Source organism: Dromaius novaehollandiae, unplaced genomic scaffold, assembly GCF_036370855.1.
Source record: "Dromaius novaehollandiae isolate bDroNov1 unplaced genomic scaffold, bDroNov1.hap1 HAP1_SCAFFOLD_36, whole genome shotgun sequence".
Taxonomy (NCBI): Eukaryota; Metazoa; Chordata; class Aves; order Casuariiformes; family Dromaiidae; genus Dromaius; species Dromaius novaehollandiae.
This window is the reverse complement of record NW_026991446.1, coordinates 1,487,117-1,503,789: the sequence shown is the minus strand read 5'-3', so window position 1 is coordinate 1,503,789 and position 16,673 is coordinate 1,487,117. Positions and strand designations below refer to the sequence as shown.

The window sequence follows — 16,673 nt, the reverse complement described above, 5'->3', positions numbered from 1 at the left end:
AGTATATCCTTTTCCACACTGCAAACAGATTTTTATAACTATTAGCACCTATAAACTCAGTGATAATCTGCCTTGGTATGATGGAATCTCTTTCAACCCCAGACCAAAAAACCCAAAATTATACAAAAACATATTCACTGGACTAGATTTTGGGGGGACTGTGAAACCTTTTTGGAGAGTATGGTCTTTCTATTAACTGATTGCAACTTTGTAATATCGCTCATTTAATTTCTTATAGAAACAAGTATATGGATCATCATGAGGTCATTTATTTGTTCTATTTCTTCAAAGACTACAGAAAAAAAGAGCAATACTTCAGTTACACTTTGAATACACTGGACAGCTTATTACTCTGCTTGACTGAAATGAGTAGCCAAATTAAAAAGTCCAATTCCAGAAACACAGGATCTAAATCAAAAAACCCAAATAATATAACATCATCAAAGCAAACAGTCTTAGAACCCTGAAATTTTTTTTTGTTTTTTTGGATGATTGATTTAATGATAATTGCCAAGAAATGTCAAAACTGATTAACAGCTTTTTCGGTTTCCATTTTTTTTAAAGCCACTACTTAGCTTCAGATTGTCAACATAGTTTCTTGAATGAGGAAGCAATTTTTGTGCCTAGCAGTAGAAATAAGAAAAAATGCTTTGCTGATTTCTATCTTACAAAAGAAAATAAAAACTCACCCAGAAAAACTAGCTAGTATGTTATAGTTCAATGTGAATTTAAAGAAAAGAATCCCCCTTCAAAAGCTTTGAAAGCCTTTCAAATCACAAGGTTATGGTTTCTATATTTACACTATGAGACTCTTACCTAAGTATTAAAGGTGCCAGTAAAAAAAAAAAAAAAAAAATCTATTGGCAATTCTTGCCTTTTCTAAAAGGTATCTATTCTTACATCATCTTGGTCCATTCTTTTTTTAATGAAAATCTGAAAAAAATCAACAAGGAGCCATTGGTAGATTGATCTAAAAGTCAAAGAAGAATACCCCTGTAGAAAATTTACTGAATGTATGAAGTCTCAGTACCTACATATATTTAGGGAAAGAAATATAATATGGCTAGAAGACACGAAAAGTTTTAGTGGTTGTTTGGTTTAGAGTTTTCGTATATTTATGAGAAAGCAATATTTGAGCTGATTCAAATGCAGATTGCTCAAATGAGATACTGTCTACAAGAAGAAATAAAGTTAAGCTACGTGTTTGAAGAATGATTGCTACTGGAAGATTTGGAGTGAGCTCAGTGGGTTTAGAGCTGCATTACTGTTATTTGAATTAACTGAGGATAATAAAAGGGGAAACTAGAAAGTAAGTGCTAATGAGTATAAAAGAGAAAGAGGAAAGGCAAATGCAAACCAGAGAGACAAGGGAAAGGACATTCAGGAGGAGAAAGACATCAATATTGTAAGATGGAAAATAATGAAACAAAATAAACATGAAATTAAAATGAAAAGAACAAAAGAGAAGACACTATACAGGCATGCGAAGAAGGAAAAATCAGGGAGAAAAATAAATCTGAGAGAAAAAAAAGCCATAAAGAAAAGAGCGTAACAAGTTTATAATCAACTATAAAGACAAAAAATGCCTAAAAAGTAAAGAAAGAAAATAGAAGAATTTTATCAGAATCAGTGTTTAATTAACATATGTAAGTAAAATTAAGCATCTTTTATAAAAAATATGAAAAAAAGATCTAACATTTGTTTACTTTCTCTCCATCTCTCCTTCTTGTTGACTGGTTTATTTAATGGTCACTTAGGCCATATGAATGGGTAGAAGAATAATTATTCAGTTCAACAGAAGTCTGTATGGAAAAAAAACCCAACCAAATATTGGTACTCAATAATAAGCTGCTTGTGGTTGATAAGTATGCTAGGGAGATTTTGACTAGACCAAAACCTTCCTTTTGAAATTTTAAGGAGTGCTGATTTGGCATAACACTACAAACTACCCCATTTTCAGCACTGCTTTTAGCACTCCTTTCTTGATCAGTCTCAGACTGCTATTTGAAACTGCATGGAAAAGTACCCATTCACCACTGCTGTGTTATTAATTTCCTAAAGTGTTCCAATATACTTTACAAAAGTTCCTGTAGGAACAAAATGAGCAATGGCACTCATTATGGGGTGATAATATGTCACTAACAAAATGTAATCCGATGATAGCAGATGAGTGAACATTCTTATTTGCACTTACTGTTTTGCTATAGGAATAAAGCATCTAGATGACTGGAAACGTAACGTGTGTTACATTTAATAAAGTTATCTGTACATTTTGTGTGTAGTGCTGTTAGTTAAATAGCTATGAAAAGTAAATGAAGCAAAACACTGAAGGGGAAAATAGTTAAAGAAAATCAAGTAGATCTCTGACATATGAAAGGTCAGAACAGATGCGATAGAATGCTCATTTAGTTAAAGAAGGAGAAGAATCTACAACAGAAACCAGCTTTGACTGCAAGTCAAAAACTAATGTTGTATCATAAAGCATCATGGAACAATGCAAATATAAGAAAGCTAAGAGAAGTATATATTGCTTTAATTTTAGCTTTAGTTCTTTTTCTGGTCTTTTCCAAAGCAAGTGGCAGACTTTATATTCTAACTAGTACTTGGGGGGGGGGGGGGGGGGGGAGAAGAGAGAGGGACTAATAGATTTTTCTGTATCTTTGTGACCTGCAGGCCTCTCACATACATAATTATCATGAAAACAATAAATTTTCAAAAAAAAAAAAAATCGGCCTGCCAGAAGATCTGATGCATTACATTGATGTTTTCCATTGTATTTAACTTAATCCATTTCTGTCAGAATGACATATTTAACATTTATTTAAAATAACATGTTTTAGGGATGAAACTACAGAGGAATTTAGAAATGACGATACCCTATTTTTACATGCTTCAACCCCAGAGGGAATTTTTTAAGTCCAAGCTAGGCACAACTTGAACACCACAAAAAGCAACATGTCCACATTAACAGATAGGAAACCATGAAGATGGGTATGCATCTGACTTCATTCATTTTCCCAGGAGCTGGCTGCCTATTTCAAATTTGGATTCAGAGTCCTTTGGGTAGTGACTACTGTTTCCATTACAGGGCTGCTGGTAAAACTGGGGATGATGTCACCCACTTTTTCTCATAATAACCTACTGGTTATTTCATAATAGCCTTCTCTTTCAAGATAGGATCTAAAACCGAAAGCTTTCTCTTGAGAACAGCTATCAATAAGTTGCCTTTGAAAAAAATCCTTTTCTGAATGCAGCAGGAAGTGATACACCTGTGTTTGCCTTTTATACAATAGCTCAGTGTAATGCCAAATCTACTGGCCAAAGTTTGAATTCTGTGGCACAGTTGCCCGCTATGTGATATGAGCGCCTGATGAGTAGTGTACATGTAGGTCAGTGTCCATGGCTAAATGTCAGATACATTTCGCCGGAGTAGGTGTGACTAAAACTAACGAAGGGTGCACACCTGTACTAAAGTCAAGACTATCCAGCTCTCAGCTTCTTGTCCAGAAATGGTATGTGAAAACAGTTATTACAGCCCATATTGCTCTCTCTGATGACATCTGGGAGCCTTTCAGAAAAAAAGATCCAAACAGAATCATAGAATAATTTAGGTTGACAGAGACCTCTGGAGCTCATCTTGTCCAACCTCCTGCTTGAAGCAGTACCAATGTAGATCAGGTTACTCAGGGACTTATCCAAATGAGTTTTTAGTATCAACAGAAATAATATAACATAACATAATATATATTTTTGAATATCTGTCAAAGATGAAGATTCCACAACCTGTCTGGGTAATTTGCTCCGGTGTTTGACCAAATTACCAAAAGTTCCAATATTTGAACATATTCAGATGTTCTTCTTTTGGGAGACCATATGTGGTGTAATGATTAGTGAGCTGGGCAGTTGTTCCTTTTCTCTCTCCCAAAGCAGCATTCATATCTCAACAGCTGATGGTCAAGCCTTATTTAACTATTGTGATTCTTGTTCTTCCCTATTAGTAGATGCCCTGTTCTTCTACATATTCTTGTATTTTTTTTTTAATCAGTGGGACTACTTGTGCAGCAGGAACCCAATCCAAGTAACAGTGGAGAACTCAGGTCCTTAGTTACTCTTTTCTTAAATTTCTGTTTAGTTTTTTATCAAAATTACAACCACCGTAAAGTGAGCTTAAAAAACAACTCCTCACCTAATAAAGACTCAAATTATTTCTTCTGCTGTTCTGGAAAATTAAAAAAAAAATCAATCTATAGCTGCTGCGAAAAGATCCTCAAAAATAAAATTCAGTCTGAAAATTTACTCCCAGCTCCCTTCTGCATGTTATCCCCTAATCAATCACATGATAATTCTGCTTAAAAATGCGTCAACATAATTTTAATTGGAGAATCATCCTGAAGGAGAAGGACTGATCGTATAGTGTGAATCCAGTGAAATCACTGTTCTATAAAACTGAATAGAAAAGCAATTAGTTCTAAAAGCTGTGAAGAGGAGCTCCCTGTGCAGAAGACTATATCTTCTAGATTCTTTCTCACAATCATAAAGCAGAAATAAACAAATCAAATTGAGAGATCAAATAGAACTAGAAAACTACAGAAAATGGCAATACGGATGTCCAGACATAAAGACAGGAAATCTATACAGTAGGTCAGCACTCAGCCTGGAGAGCAGAAATTGAAAAGAGAGTAGGGAGAGGTCAGAATGGTATGGAAACAGAGAATAAAGAACAATTGTTAACAATTTTTTATATTCTAGGAGCTTATGGAAGCTCGATGAAATTATCAGGAAGACAGCTTTAATCAGAGAACATGATTTTTCACAAAAAACAGAATTACATTGTTCCAGTCACTGTCAGAGTATCTGTAGACCCAGATGACAGCTGGAAGCTATGGTCAACATATTAGGGTAAGAAATGCTGTTTAAATACTGTGTTTCATATACTTAGTTCTTCAATAGGAACTATTGGTCAGTCTTTGAGACAGAATTCTTTAGTCTGACCCATTCTAGAGTTTCTAGAATCAAATGTTTCGAAGTCTTCCAACTTTAAAAGAGTAAGCTAATACAAGCTATTTCACTAACACAAATATTTTCCATTCTAAAGAGAGAAAACTGGAACATACAAACACCATGACACACTGTGAAATGTGTTAGTTTTAGAGGGCACAGTGAGATTTTTGAAATACGTTCAGAAATGCAACAAGGATAATCAGAATATATTGATTTGTTCCATCAACTTTGACAGATTTCTTAACCTTATTATCTACAGTTTCTCCATCTTCAAAATTGGTATAATAGTAATATTACATCACAGAGGAATTACATTGTAACTATCTGACTAGAGGTTCAACTGTTTATGTGCTTTGAAGTGGTGTTTATTTGTTCCAATAACTTTTATTTTATAAGTGAAAGTGTTGAGGTCCCAGAAAAATCTCTGAAACAGATCAAGAGAATTTCATTAAGAAGTGCATAACTGACCTTCCATACAAATAAAGTAAGAACAATTACAAAGGAATATCTCAATTCTATCTTTAAGTGGTTGCATTATGTTCAAAGGAGTTTACTCTTGCTGTTTCCAGGTGTGTGAGTCCTAAAACTATAGTCTGCAAGAATCTAACTTTTGAAGACTAACTTTTGAAGTTTGGAGAAACTAAATTTATCACGTATATGATATAATTGTAAAATGTTTTTCTTTAATTTATGAAAATGAAAAAAGAGAAATTGATCTTGTAAGAGTATGTGCAGTGTCTGAATCTGCAGCATGAAGCCAGAGTTCATGGCATGCCTGAGACAGCAGTTCTACTATGAAGAACAGTGGGAAAACCCCTCATATTTGAAAACTTATTCACAATTAGGTTCATACAATCATCAAAAACAGAGACGAAAAGAGGCTTCTCAGAAATTGTTTAAAACCCGCTCTGAAATGCAGGACCCATGATACATATTTTATTTCTAAAAGACGTTTTCTTAACCTCTTAAGGACCTCCAGTAATGGAGACTCTATAATTTCTTCCAACAATCTATTCCAGCACTTTATCAGCTTTACCAGAGATGAAGAAGTCTATTCCTCATGTCTAACATGAGTCATCTGTGCTATAATCACAATTCAAGACATTTTTTGCCCTCTCCATTAAAGTCTCAAATTGCTTCACCCTCAAGAGTAGAGGAAATAGAAACTCCTTCAATCCATAACTGGAGCAAAAATTCCATGAATCATAACATGTAGTTTGTGTAGCATCATTCCTTGCTTCTTTCCACATGTCATTCTCTGATCAACCACATAAGAACATTTATTTTCTTCCATTCTGCAAGATCAGGTTACCATTTCTGAAGACTTCTTTCATACCTCCCTGTCTTCTCTTCTTTAATTTACACAACTCCATTTCTTTCAATCTTTCCACAGAGACCATGGAAAGCCTTTCGTCAAAATCTTTTCTGCAGCACAGTGCACAAAATTAGCTGGAACACTTTGCACTTATGTTTTGCAAGGTACTCTCACCTATACATTAACATATAGGCCAGAATGCTTGCCTCTTTATCAAAAGTCACAAAGGAGACATTGTAGTTATGGTATGCAGCTCTGGCCTGAGGTTAAACAAACAAGGTAACAATGTAAGAAACTGCTGGACATTGCACACAATGTACAGGAAAAAGTGGTTGGCCAACTCCAGTCTAGCACTGCTGAACTAATAAAACATTAACGGGATAAACTGGCAGGCTAAATATATGACAGGGAAGCATCAGGAAGTCCCCTTGGGTTAAGAATATCAGAAGAAAGAGAGGTGCTGGCTTTTTGAGGATGTTGAGGATCACTGACTAAGGCCAAAATAACCAAAAAAGAATATAAAAATGAGAAAAACAGGGATGATGAAAGATTAAAAAGTCTGTGGGTTGCTTATTTGGAGGGAGAAAAAGAGAGAAAAGGGAATTTAAGGTCAACCATGTGACTGGGACTTTTGAAAGGTCCCTGCTAATCAGCCCTGTGCCTGACTACCACAGCCTGATATAATAATAAACCTCTTGTTTTTCTGATGACACCATGTGTGTCCAACTGGCTTCTGTGGTCAGTAGCACTACGATGACCTCCCTAATGCTAGCAAGGGGACAGAGGCTGGACTGAACTGCCCAACAGACTTTATGTCCCCAAATACTTTTTGGAAGAATGAGTTGTTCCTACAACCTCTCACAAATATTTGTTGATTATTCTTGCTTACATGCTGTACCATTAACTGGCTTCCATCCTGTTTTTCAGACTCATTCTTCAATACATCAAGATCATTCTTATGTCCAATGCTGTCTTTTACAGCTTCATGTCTACAAAACTAGTACACATACTTTTGCTAATGCATCGTAGGGAAAATATTCAAGTGAATTGGATCTGGGAGATACCTTTTCAGGACTCCATCAATATATCATTTAGTTTTAAAAGTGAACCATTTACACCTATTCTTGGATTATCCAACAAAGTTTGTACCAGGAAATCTGGACAAAATTTGTTTAGAATACTCTCATGTCAAGAAGTGTCAAAAGCTTTACTGAAGTCAAGATATGTCAGCAACTACTTCTCACCCATCCACAAGATGTGTTATCCTACCACAGAAGGAAATTAGATTAGATATTAACTACTTATTCTTGACAAATCCTTCATGGCTGCCACTCATCTGCTTGTTATCTTTCATCTGTATACAAATGTTCTGCTTATTTATTTCAGATTTCTTTCAAGGGTTTGAAGTTAATTGACTAGTCTCTAATTCTCCAGTTTCTCTTTCTTTTCAGTAACAGGCACTGTGTTTACCCTTTCCCAGTCTTTTGACCTGTCAGCTGGCAGTCACAAATCCTCTGAGATATCTTGATAACAGCTCTGAGATTACTTTGACCATTTTTTCACATCACAAGGCATTGAAAGCATAAGTACCACCAAAATTTTCCTTCATTTTGTAATCTGAGATCTTGCCATATTTTTCTAGTATTACTTGCAATAACCATCTGCTGCAGTTGACCTTTTTATTGAAGGCTGATCTCTGATAAACTGAGTAATGGCAAATATTTTCCTTTGTCATCTCCCTGCTATTAATGAATTCACAGCATAATTTTTTGTTACCTATATATCTCTTGCTGGTTACATCTTAATCTGTGTCCTGGCCTTTCAGGTACATGCTCTTCTTTTATAATCACTGTATCTAGAATTTAATTTCTGTATGATTTCCTCTAGCAGTCAATGAAAAGCTCATGATTTAGGCAAGCAAGTGACTCTGTTTACTGAAGATATATGTCAGAAGAAAAACAAAAGAATGATTCAAACCCCAGTTAATTCAATTAGTATGTTACTGTGCCCTTTGTAGGCCTTGACTCAGGTTGCAAAGGTCAGTGAACAGTTCTGGAATAGTATTGTCAGCAAATTCAAAAGCATGTTATGAATTGGTGATACTGTAGCAGGAACACAAATGTAAAACTTTGGTATAACATCGTGGAAGGTTCACAGTTGCAGGGCTGCAGATGAGAATACCTGTGCACTACCATGCACAAGTCTGGTAAAGGACACAACTAAAGCAAGGCTCCAAATTCATGAAATTCCTCTCATGTTCTAAATCACTGATTGTTATAAATACTGAAATCCATACAATCACTACAAAAGAGCAAATGGAATATACATATGCAAACAATTACAGGGAGAGAGTTCACCTTTTCCTCCAGCTGCAAAAAATCAAAACAAACAAGGAAAGAGACATTGCAGGAAACACTGAAAATCTGTTTTATAGCATATAAAGTAAAATTATACATAGTGTTTATCAAGATCCGATGAACATTTTCTTCATACTGAGAAGAAAAGGTATTGCTTCAGTGGGGGATGGGAAATGCTCATATAGTCTTAGAAAGCCAACAACTCCGCAAGTTTTTTTTTCTGTACAGAGGGAATCACCTAATTTACTGTTTCATAAAAAAATATGCAGCAATCCAGTGGTGCATATCTTTTTGAAAATTGAGTCACAAATCTAACTGCTTACAGATAAGAGAATTAAGTGCTTCCAAGTCTCTAGAGCACTGCAACAAATTATATCAAGCAGAATCAAAAGTTATAGTGTTTGGAAAATGGCAGCTCTCCACACTCAATAAAATATTGTACAACCTAGCTCAATCTCCCTGTCTTCTTGCAGAGCACCAATCTGCTCTAAAAGTACCCAGTGCTTAGGTGCCTCATGCTTCCAATCCTCTGCGGTCTACACAGGTTACGTATAGTGTCAGGGCTTCAGCAGTGGTACTTATTTATATACACCTGTCAAATTTTTATAATTAGTCCTTGACAGAGACTAACTAGCATGACATGGTCTGGGATAACTAGTACTCTTCAAAAAATTCCCAAGAACAATTTGGGATTTAAGCACTGGCAAAAATGAAATTCCAATAGTTTAAATGCCTCCCAGTTTAAATGCCTCCTTTGGAGGGAGAAGAGACATTAATAGTATGAACGTAGCGAGACTGTGCCAATTAGCTTGTTGACCTGGTACTGTTTAATTTAACATTATAAATATAGTCATAATAATTACAACTGTTGCTACCACTACCTCTAGGAACCTCTTCCTAACTTTGGATCTTATATGCAGGACAAAATGCAAACTCTTTGTTTAATGTCTTCTTTGGGCAAAGAGACCCAGAAATACAGCTGTTTTAGATCTGAGAACCATTAGTTGCATCCCTTCCCTCTACAGTTTTCTTAGCTATATGCCCTTGGAATTCATCTTGTTCTGGATTTCCAGAATAATATTTCCAGTTAAACCAGTCAAGGACAATATGAAAGAAAAGCGAGAAACCCAGGTTTAGTGAACTAATTTTGCATTTGTTGATGCCAAATCCTAGTTTGTTACAGACCTATGAAAAACAGAATCTGAATGGAACCTGTCCTGATCTGATCTCACCCCTTTTCGAAAGATTGGTTTGGATTCTGAAGGCAATGAAGAAAACTCATGGCAACTGACACGATAATGAAACTCAAAGGCTCTATCTAATTCTTCAGGAATGTCCATACTCAACAGGAAGGATAAATCTGCAACTATCACAAAATTTACTTAAGGAAGCTCTTCAAACCACCTCCAGTCTCTCAAACTTCTCTTTTCTCTGTCTTTTAAATCAATTATATTAACAAGAGCAGTTCAGGTTTGTACACACATTATGTAAGTGACATCAGTCTTGCCTTAAATTTTCCATTCCAGAAATTTACGTTCTAATTGCATCTTTCCTTCCTTTCATATTCTGAAGGTAAAAAGGGTAATGGATTTGTACTGCTTAACATTAGACACCTACCTTAGATAGTAAATTAAGAGCCTACTGGGGTCTTCTTAGGACCCCAGTACAGTCAAAGCAGAAGGAGAGGCTATATATATAATCCGTATAAAGGATTATTGAAAATACTGATTGATATTAATTTCCACATTTGAATGATGCTCTGGAAAAGAATATTTTTCTGCCCTGACTAAATGGATAGTTTATAGACGCTAGCCTGTTAACCTGGGAAATCAAATTAGGCATCTAATGTTGGGTCGTATGACTGTCCTCAATATTTATTTACAAATTCAGGAAGAATACTTCTTCCTTTTTTTGAAGTATCATATTACATGCACAAAAATTGAGATGAATAAAGTTTAAAAGAATAGAGTCAATCATTTGCAGTTATCCATTAATACCAAAAAGCTCATTCTTGTATCATCTTCATTCGCCTTCTAACTCTCAGCAGCTTGAACCAAAGTCTTTAAATCCAGCTCTACAAGCTGTCTGTATCAACAAAGACTGCTTCTAATGTTCCTGTACTTAGTTTAAGAAAGAGCTTCTTAAAAGCAGACATTTTAATGTCAATTAGTACTTCTGTCTTTAATAAAATAGAAGTTGGAATTCCCTTTTGAGCTTTTCATGTGAATGCTACAGTATAGCAGATTTGGCATTTCTTTGATTTCAGTACTCCTGCAGCTCCAAAAAAGTGACAGACCCAAGAACATTAAATAAATTTTGGAACATATCATTAATTACATTAGTAGTTATACCATACTGCAGGTAGGTAAGCAGGTTACAGGCAGCAATTCTCATTTATCATTATTCTTCATTTCTTTAACTTACAGATAATTAAATGTATCATTAAATTTAAAATGGGATTCAGATGTTATGAAAATAGTTACTAAAATATTTGTAGTAGGGAGTTCATCCAACAACATATATCCAAATTCAATATCTTTCCTCCTACCATTTATAATCACCTGTTTTTCATATCAGTTTGATTAATAATGAGAAGGAATAATTAAATGCTCCCTTCTTACATAGATATTCATTTTGTTTTAGGGATAACTTTTGGGTATCTACTACGCACAGAATTAAAGTTTATAGTAGTTCTTCAGGTGTACTTTTTTTTTTCCAAAATGCAGGCACAAGTATAACAAAATAAAGCAGTTTCCTGGGTAAGAAAATATAAATGGTTAGATATTTTTAATGACTTCTAGAACAGTCTACAAATGTCCAACTACGTTTTTTAGATAAGATGACAAAATGGTGACACATGAAAGAATATACAAGCTGTCTAATTAATAACAAATATTTTAAACATTTATTTGATGTCCATACAAAACACTTCTAGACTCAGTCTTTTAATTCTGTAGTAAATTTCTACAATAAATTTCTATAGTAAAGCAGTAAGTAGCAAAAGACAACCTGGCTAATTTTCACTTTTTTAATCTGCAAACACAGCATTCTTGGAAACAGACAAGGATTGGGCTCTTTTTTCCTGAGTTCAGCACCAGATTGATGCAAGGATAGCAAATAAGTGTGAAGCTCATTAGTTTTATGATATAAAATTCAATTTATTTCCCAGAATTATAGAATTAGCCTGGAAAAAGAAAAAGAAAATTTACAAAGTAAATAGAAAAAAAAAAAAAAAACAACTTTGCAATCCCACAGTAAGTAAGAAGGCTTTCCAGTGTAGTAAATTCATTGGGTCTTTTTGACTAGCTAGAGGTGCAGCAATATTGCATCAGGCTCCCTAGGCTCCAAAAGCCCTAGACAAATGGTCACTGCAAACATGTATTCTGCACAGCATGACACATCCAAAGGATACTATTTGCAATATATTCCTGAGCTATCTATGCATAATAATGTGATGTAGATATAAAGTCACATCAATTTGTCAGACTCGCTGAAGCTATAGGCATGCAAGCATAAAGTATGTTTTCCAAGACATATTTGTAAGTTACACTGTCTCCCTCTTTCACTTATATCATGGCTCCATCTAATCCAGTGATATAGCCTTCTTTTTTAATTTTCCTTTATTTTTATTTTTTAATAAACAAGCGCAATTGGGGATTCTACTAGTTACTGTTGATTAGTGAGAATCTGCTGTGTAAACTATGACATCTCAAAATTTAAAACAGATTTTGCAAATGTGGTTTTAGAATTTGCAAACTGACTAAATGTCTGTATGTAGGCTCTACAAATTTTGCAACTTAAAGCAATGAGAAGAATTAGAAAAATTAATAATTTTTGTTCTGGCATGATGAATACATTTCATTAATACAATTAAAGTCTTACCTGGTCTGAGGGAGAACAGCATTTATTTGTCATTTTCATCTATAGAACAGAGATTGAAAAATACTCAGTTATTAATATTCTGATGCTAAAAGTTACTGTGAGGCAATTAGCACTGACATAGTTAATGCACACTGGTATTAGTACTTCAAAATTATTAGAAATTCTTATATTTTCAGTGCAGAAATACTAGATTATAATTATCCTAAGCCTAGAAAACAAAGGACTCAAAAGACAGGAAACCTTTCATCACAGTTTTCAGGAAATCCTTCATAAAGAACTGGCTGTATGAATTTACTTTGCCACTGTGAAAATATTATACTGTACTATAGATATCTCTTTTAGATCTCAGTTAACAATTGTTTAAGCAGATCTGTAAATTAGGCATGTGCTCAAGTACTTTGTGAAATGAAGGACGCAGCATATAAAACAGATTAAGGGAATTGTTTAGGATTTCCTTTTGTTCAATATAAAGTAACATATCTTCCTTTTTGCTCACAGTTTAGTCAATGAAGAGGTGTGCTGATTTTGGCTTTTCTTTGACAGTCATAATTGGCATAGGTGACTGCTGAACAAACCTTGACAAACCCTTCTTTAAAGTGAAACACTTCTTAATGCAAAATATTAGTAACAGTGAACTAAAGATATGGGATTTAGACATGAAAAGATTGAATGACTGCAAGAAAAGACTCCCCTATATCTAGGGATAGAACCTGCAAACAGTCACACAGCTGATGAGTCCTTCCAAACAATCTTATCATCACACAGCATTTCCCCTCAATTTACAAAAAAATGAAAAGCTTGTGATAACAGACCAAAAGCTACAATTGCACACAGGAAAAGATACAGTCACTGGAAAAGAGCAGAAGAAATCCAAGGCTATTACCAGTATCCTAGCAAGAGCAAGAGATTTGCAAGACGAAATCTGTGGATAAACCTCAAAGGCAGAGCATGACAGTAAGAGGCCAACAGGCCTTGCATTATTCCAACACCACCAGCCTCAGCTCTTGTTGGGCTTGGTCTGAATCTGTCTTGGTATGTCTGGAGCTGTGTTACAGCTTGTTTAGCTATAACAATTATCTAAAAAGCATGAGACTCATTTTTTTTGAGAAAAGTGCAGTTGTGGGGTGTAATGTTATATATATACATATGCAGTTATTTGTAACTAATTGATAGCAATAACAAGTGCTTATTCTGTATGGAACCACCCTAAACAAAATGACCCTAGAATAAAACGCAACACAGAGGAATACAGGATGATAGCAAGGGCCTTGAATGTACACATGGAGGATGACACAAAGGCCCCAGGGCTATAAGAACTTGTCAGTCATAGGCCATAAGGGATCGTTCCCCCCACTCAGCTTTGCAACCCACTTGAACTGAATTGTGTATTTGAACCGTGCAGGTGTGCCAACTGAGGCCCTGCGTGATGAGGTGGCCAAAGCTGACCTGCCGGCTGCCTGGGGCAGCTGCCAGGCCTGGCTATCACCCTGGCAAGGCATCTGCAAGGCATCTGATGGTGCGCAGGGAGGGTCCGCCAGCCCCTTGGAGGGGTCATGCTACCCCAGAGGAGGAGTGGGGCCACCACAACAGAGGCAGGCCACAGACATCTGCACCATAGCTCAGGCAAAGACCAAGGATGAGCATTCCCAACATGCAGCTTCCAAGCAAAAGGGGAGCCTCCAGCAAGGCTTCTCCCAGCTCTCTCCCACAGCTCTTCTCACAGCAGCCTCATCCCCGGCTGCATGTCAGCACTGGCCTTGAGCACATGCAGCCAAATCCCTGGGATGGGGCGGGGGGTGGCAGAGGTTGTTGGCCACTCTCAGGGCCTTGACAGTAACAAACTGGCGGGAACCCAAGAAACCTTATCTGTAACCTGCGTGCTACAAATTAGTGAAAAGCCCGGTGTTACAGAAGGAAGCAGTCCTCACCAGTCTGATCTGGGGGATTGGTAGCAGGCTTAATCTTGGGCATTTGAGAAGACATAACAAAAAGGTATCTTAAATACTTTAACATCACCAGGAATACCATCACCCCCTGCCTATCTTCAGCTCCAGCAATTCTCCAGTGCTTTAGAGAAAAATATACACAAGAAGTAACTACTCAGAAACCAAGCCATGCACACAGAAAATACTATTTCCCTGCAGGTGACCACAGACACACTAAATTATGAGATCACTATAATATAATACAGTGCAAATAAACAGAATAAGCAGTGATCCTGTCTCCTTTCACCTTGCTTTCCAGTTAAATCAAACTATTTTAAGTTCTCTTTATAAAAGGAAGAAATTCTGTTATCTGACTTTCTACCTTACTATGTTCAGATGCGCCTGTGAAAATGTGTGTGAGACTGGCCATGCAGATTCTCTGGAGAATGAGAGAAGAGTAATGTGAAGAGCATCCTCACAAACAGCATCGCTTCCAGTTATTAAGGGCAATATGGAAGGATGCTTTGGATTCCACAGCTATTCACCACATAGGCTTAACTCATTCTTTATTCAAAGCAGGGATGGTTGCAGCCCTGATGTAAGCGGGGCAAGGGGAAAGATCTCCTTCTACATCACATTGTGCCCCTATGTCACTGGACTGAGGAGAGGGAAGTATGCACTCTCCATACTGCACAGCACCATGTGTTCCCTACATCCCTCCACAGTTGGTGCATTGTGGCAGGAATACAAATGGAATTTGCTACACCTTGTTGGGAATGTATGTGTTTTAAACACTGTAGTACAGTAATGGGTGTTTGGAAGAGCAGGGAAGCTAAAACCAAAAATCTGGATCTGCAAAGAGTGCGGTGGCTGAGTCAGACAACTAGAACTGTTAAACAATCATAATTATTATACTGTGTTTAAATGAATGCATAGGAATCTGCAGGGGGCAGGAAGAGAATGGGGCTGCCATGACTCAGCTCCCAGGCTGGGATTTACCTCACTTAGCTTTGGCAATTCAAAAAAAAAAAAAAAGTTATACATTTAATATATCAATATTCTCTTTCTAATCAGCAGAGACATATGAGGATCTTGACAGCTGTCTCCTTCTCTTTTCGCACAGCAAGAGGATCCTATTTGATTGGCTAAATTTAGCTGACATGATTCCTACCCTTACTGACTACACTTTACAGTCTCAGTGGTTTGATCTGATGTACTTCCAAATAGGAATTCCTGCATTGAAAAACAAAAAGAAGTGGCAGAAAAGATACATTCTCTTGTGCTACTATCCCTAGACAGCAATAGAATGGTTTGTATAATCACTGAGCAATAAGATTTGTATACTGCTTCCTACAGGTTATGGACACATAATGGATTTTGTTTTGATCTACATGCACCTCACATACTGGTTTGTAAAGAAAGAAAGACCTACTCCTCTTTCTTTTTTATATGAATGTTCAAAGCTCATATTTCATAAGCCTCTCTCTAATCAAACTGAAATTTCACTCCACTGTTGTAGATATACATGTACATGTAAGCATAAGAGAAAATGTTTAAGTCCTGCAACACATGGAAATTAAATCCACTGTCAAAAGCATATATATGATTTAAGATTAATATCCTTGTTTTGAAGCCAAATTTTAAGTTTCTATCATCCTCCAATGAGCTACTGGAATGATTTAAAAAGATCATAAATAATGGTTAAAGTGGAACAACTGCATCTTTTTATTCCTTATCTGCTTATGAACTGTTCATTTATTAAATTCGTTATTAAATTTGAAAAACACAACACCTTGAGAACACACTGCAAAAAAGAGAAAACCTTGAGAGATCTATAAATATAAGAAATAAGTTTCTATGATGCAAATGAACCGGCAACATCAACTTCAGGTGTTTCTACCTATCATGTCTATATTAATGTTTGGTGTTATGTATGAAAGAAAATAATTAAAGCCCATGACAAAAGCTAAAAACGTTTAATAGATAGCTATCTGAATGGTGCACAACAGAGGGGGGATTCTAAATTACTCCAAAGAATTGTCTCCTAAAAACATCTCCTGCACAGCGCTGTCACTTCCCTGCAAAGAACCCTCTAACTAAACAAACCAAACAGTAGCAACGAGAAGCACATGCAGATCAAGTTGCTGCCTATGCTTTTTGATTCATTATGGCAGCTTCACTGCCAGCTTCTGT

General features: G+C 36.1%; 1 protein-coding gene across 1 annotated transcript in view; it reads right to left on the bottom strand.

The window, feature by feature from the left end:
* Positions 1-16,673, bottom strand: part of LOC135326554 (gamma-2-syntrophin-like) — a 119,045-nt gene that overhangs the window by 23,329 nt on the left and 79,043 nt on the right. The window contains exon 9 of the mRNA XM_064504368.1: positions 12,556-12,594. Within this exon, the coding sequence (XP_064360438.1) occupies positions 12,556-12,594 (39 nt within the window). The remainder of the gene's footprint in view (positions 1-12,555; positions 12,595-16,673) is intronic.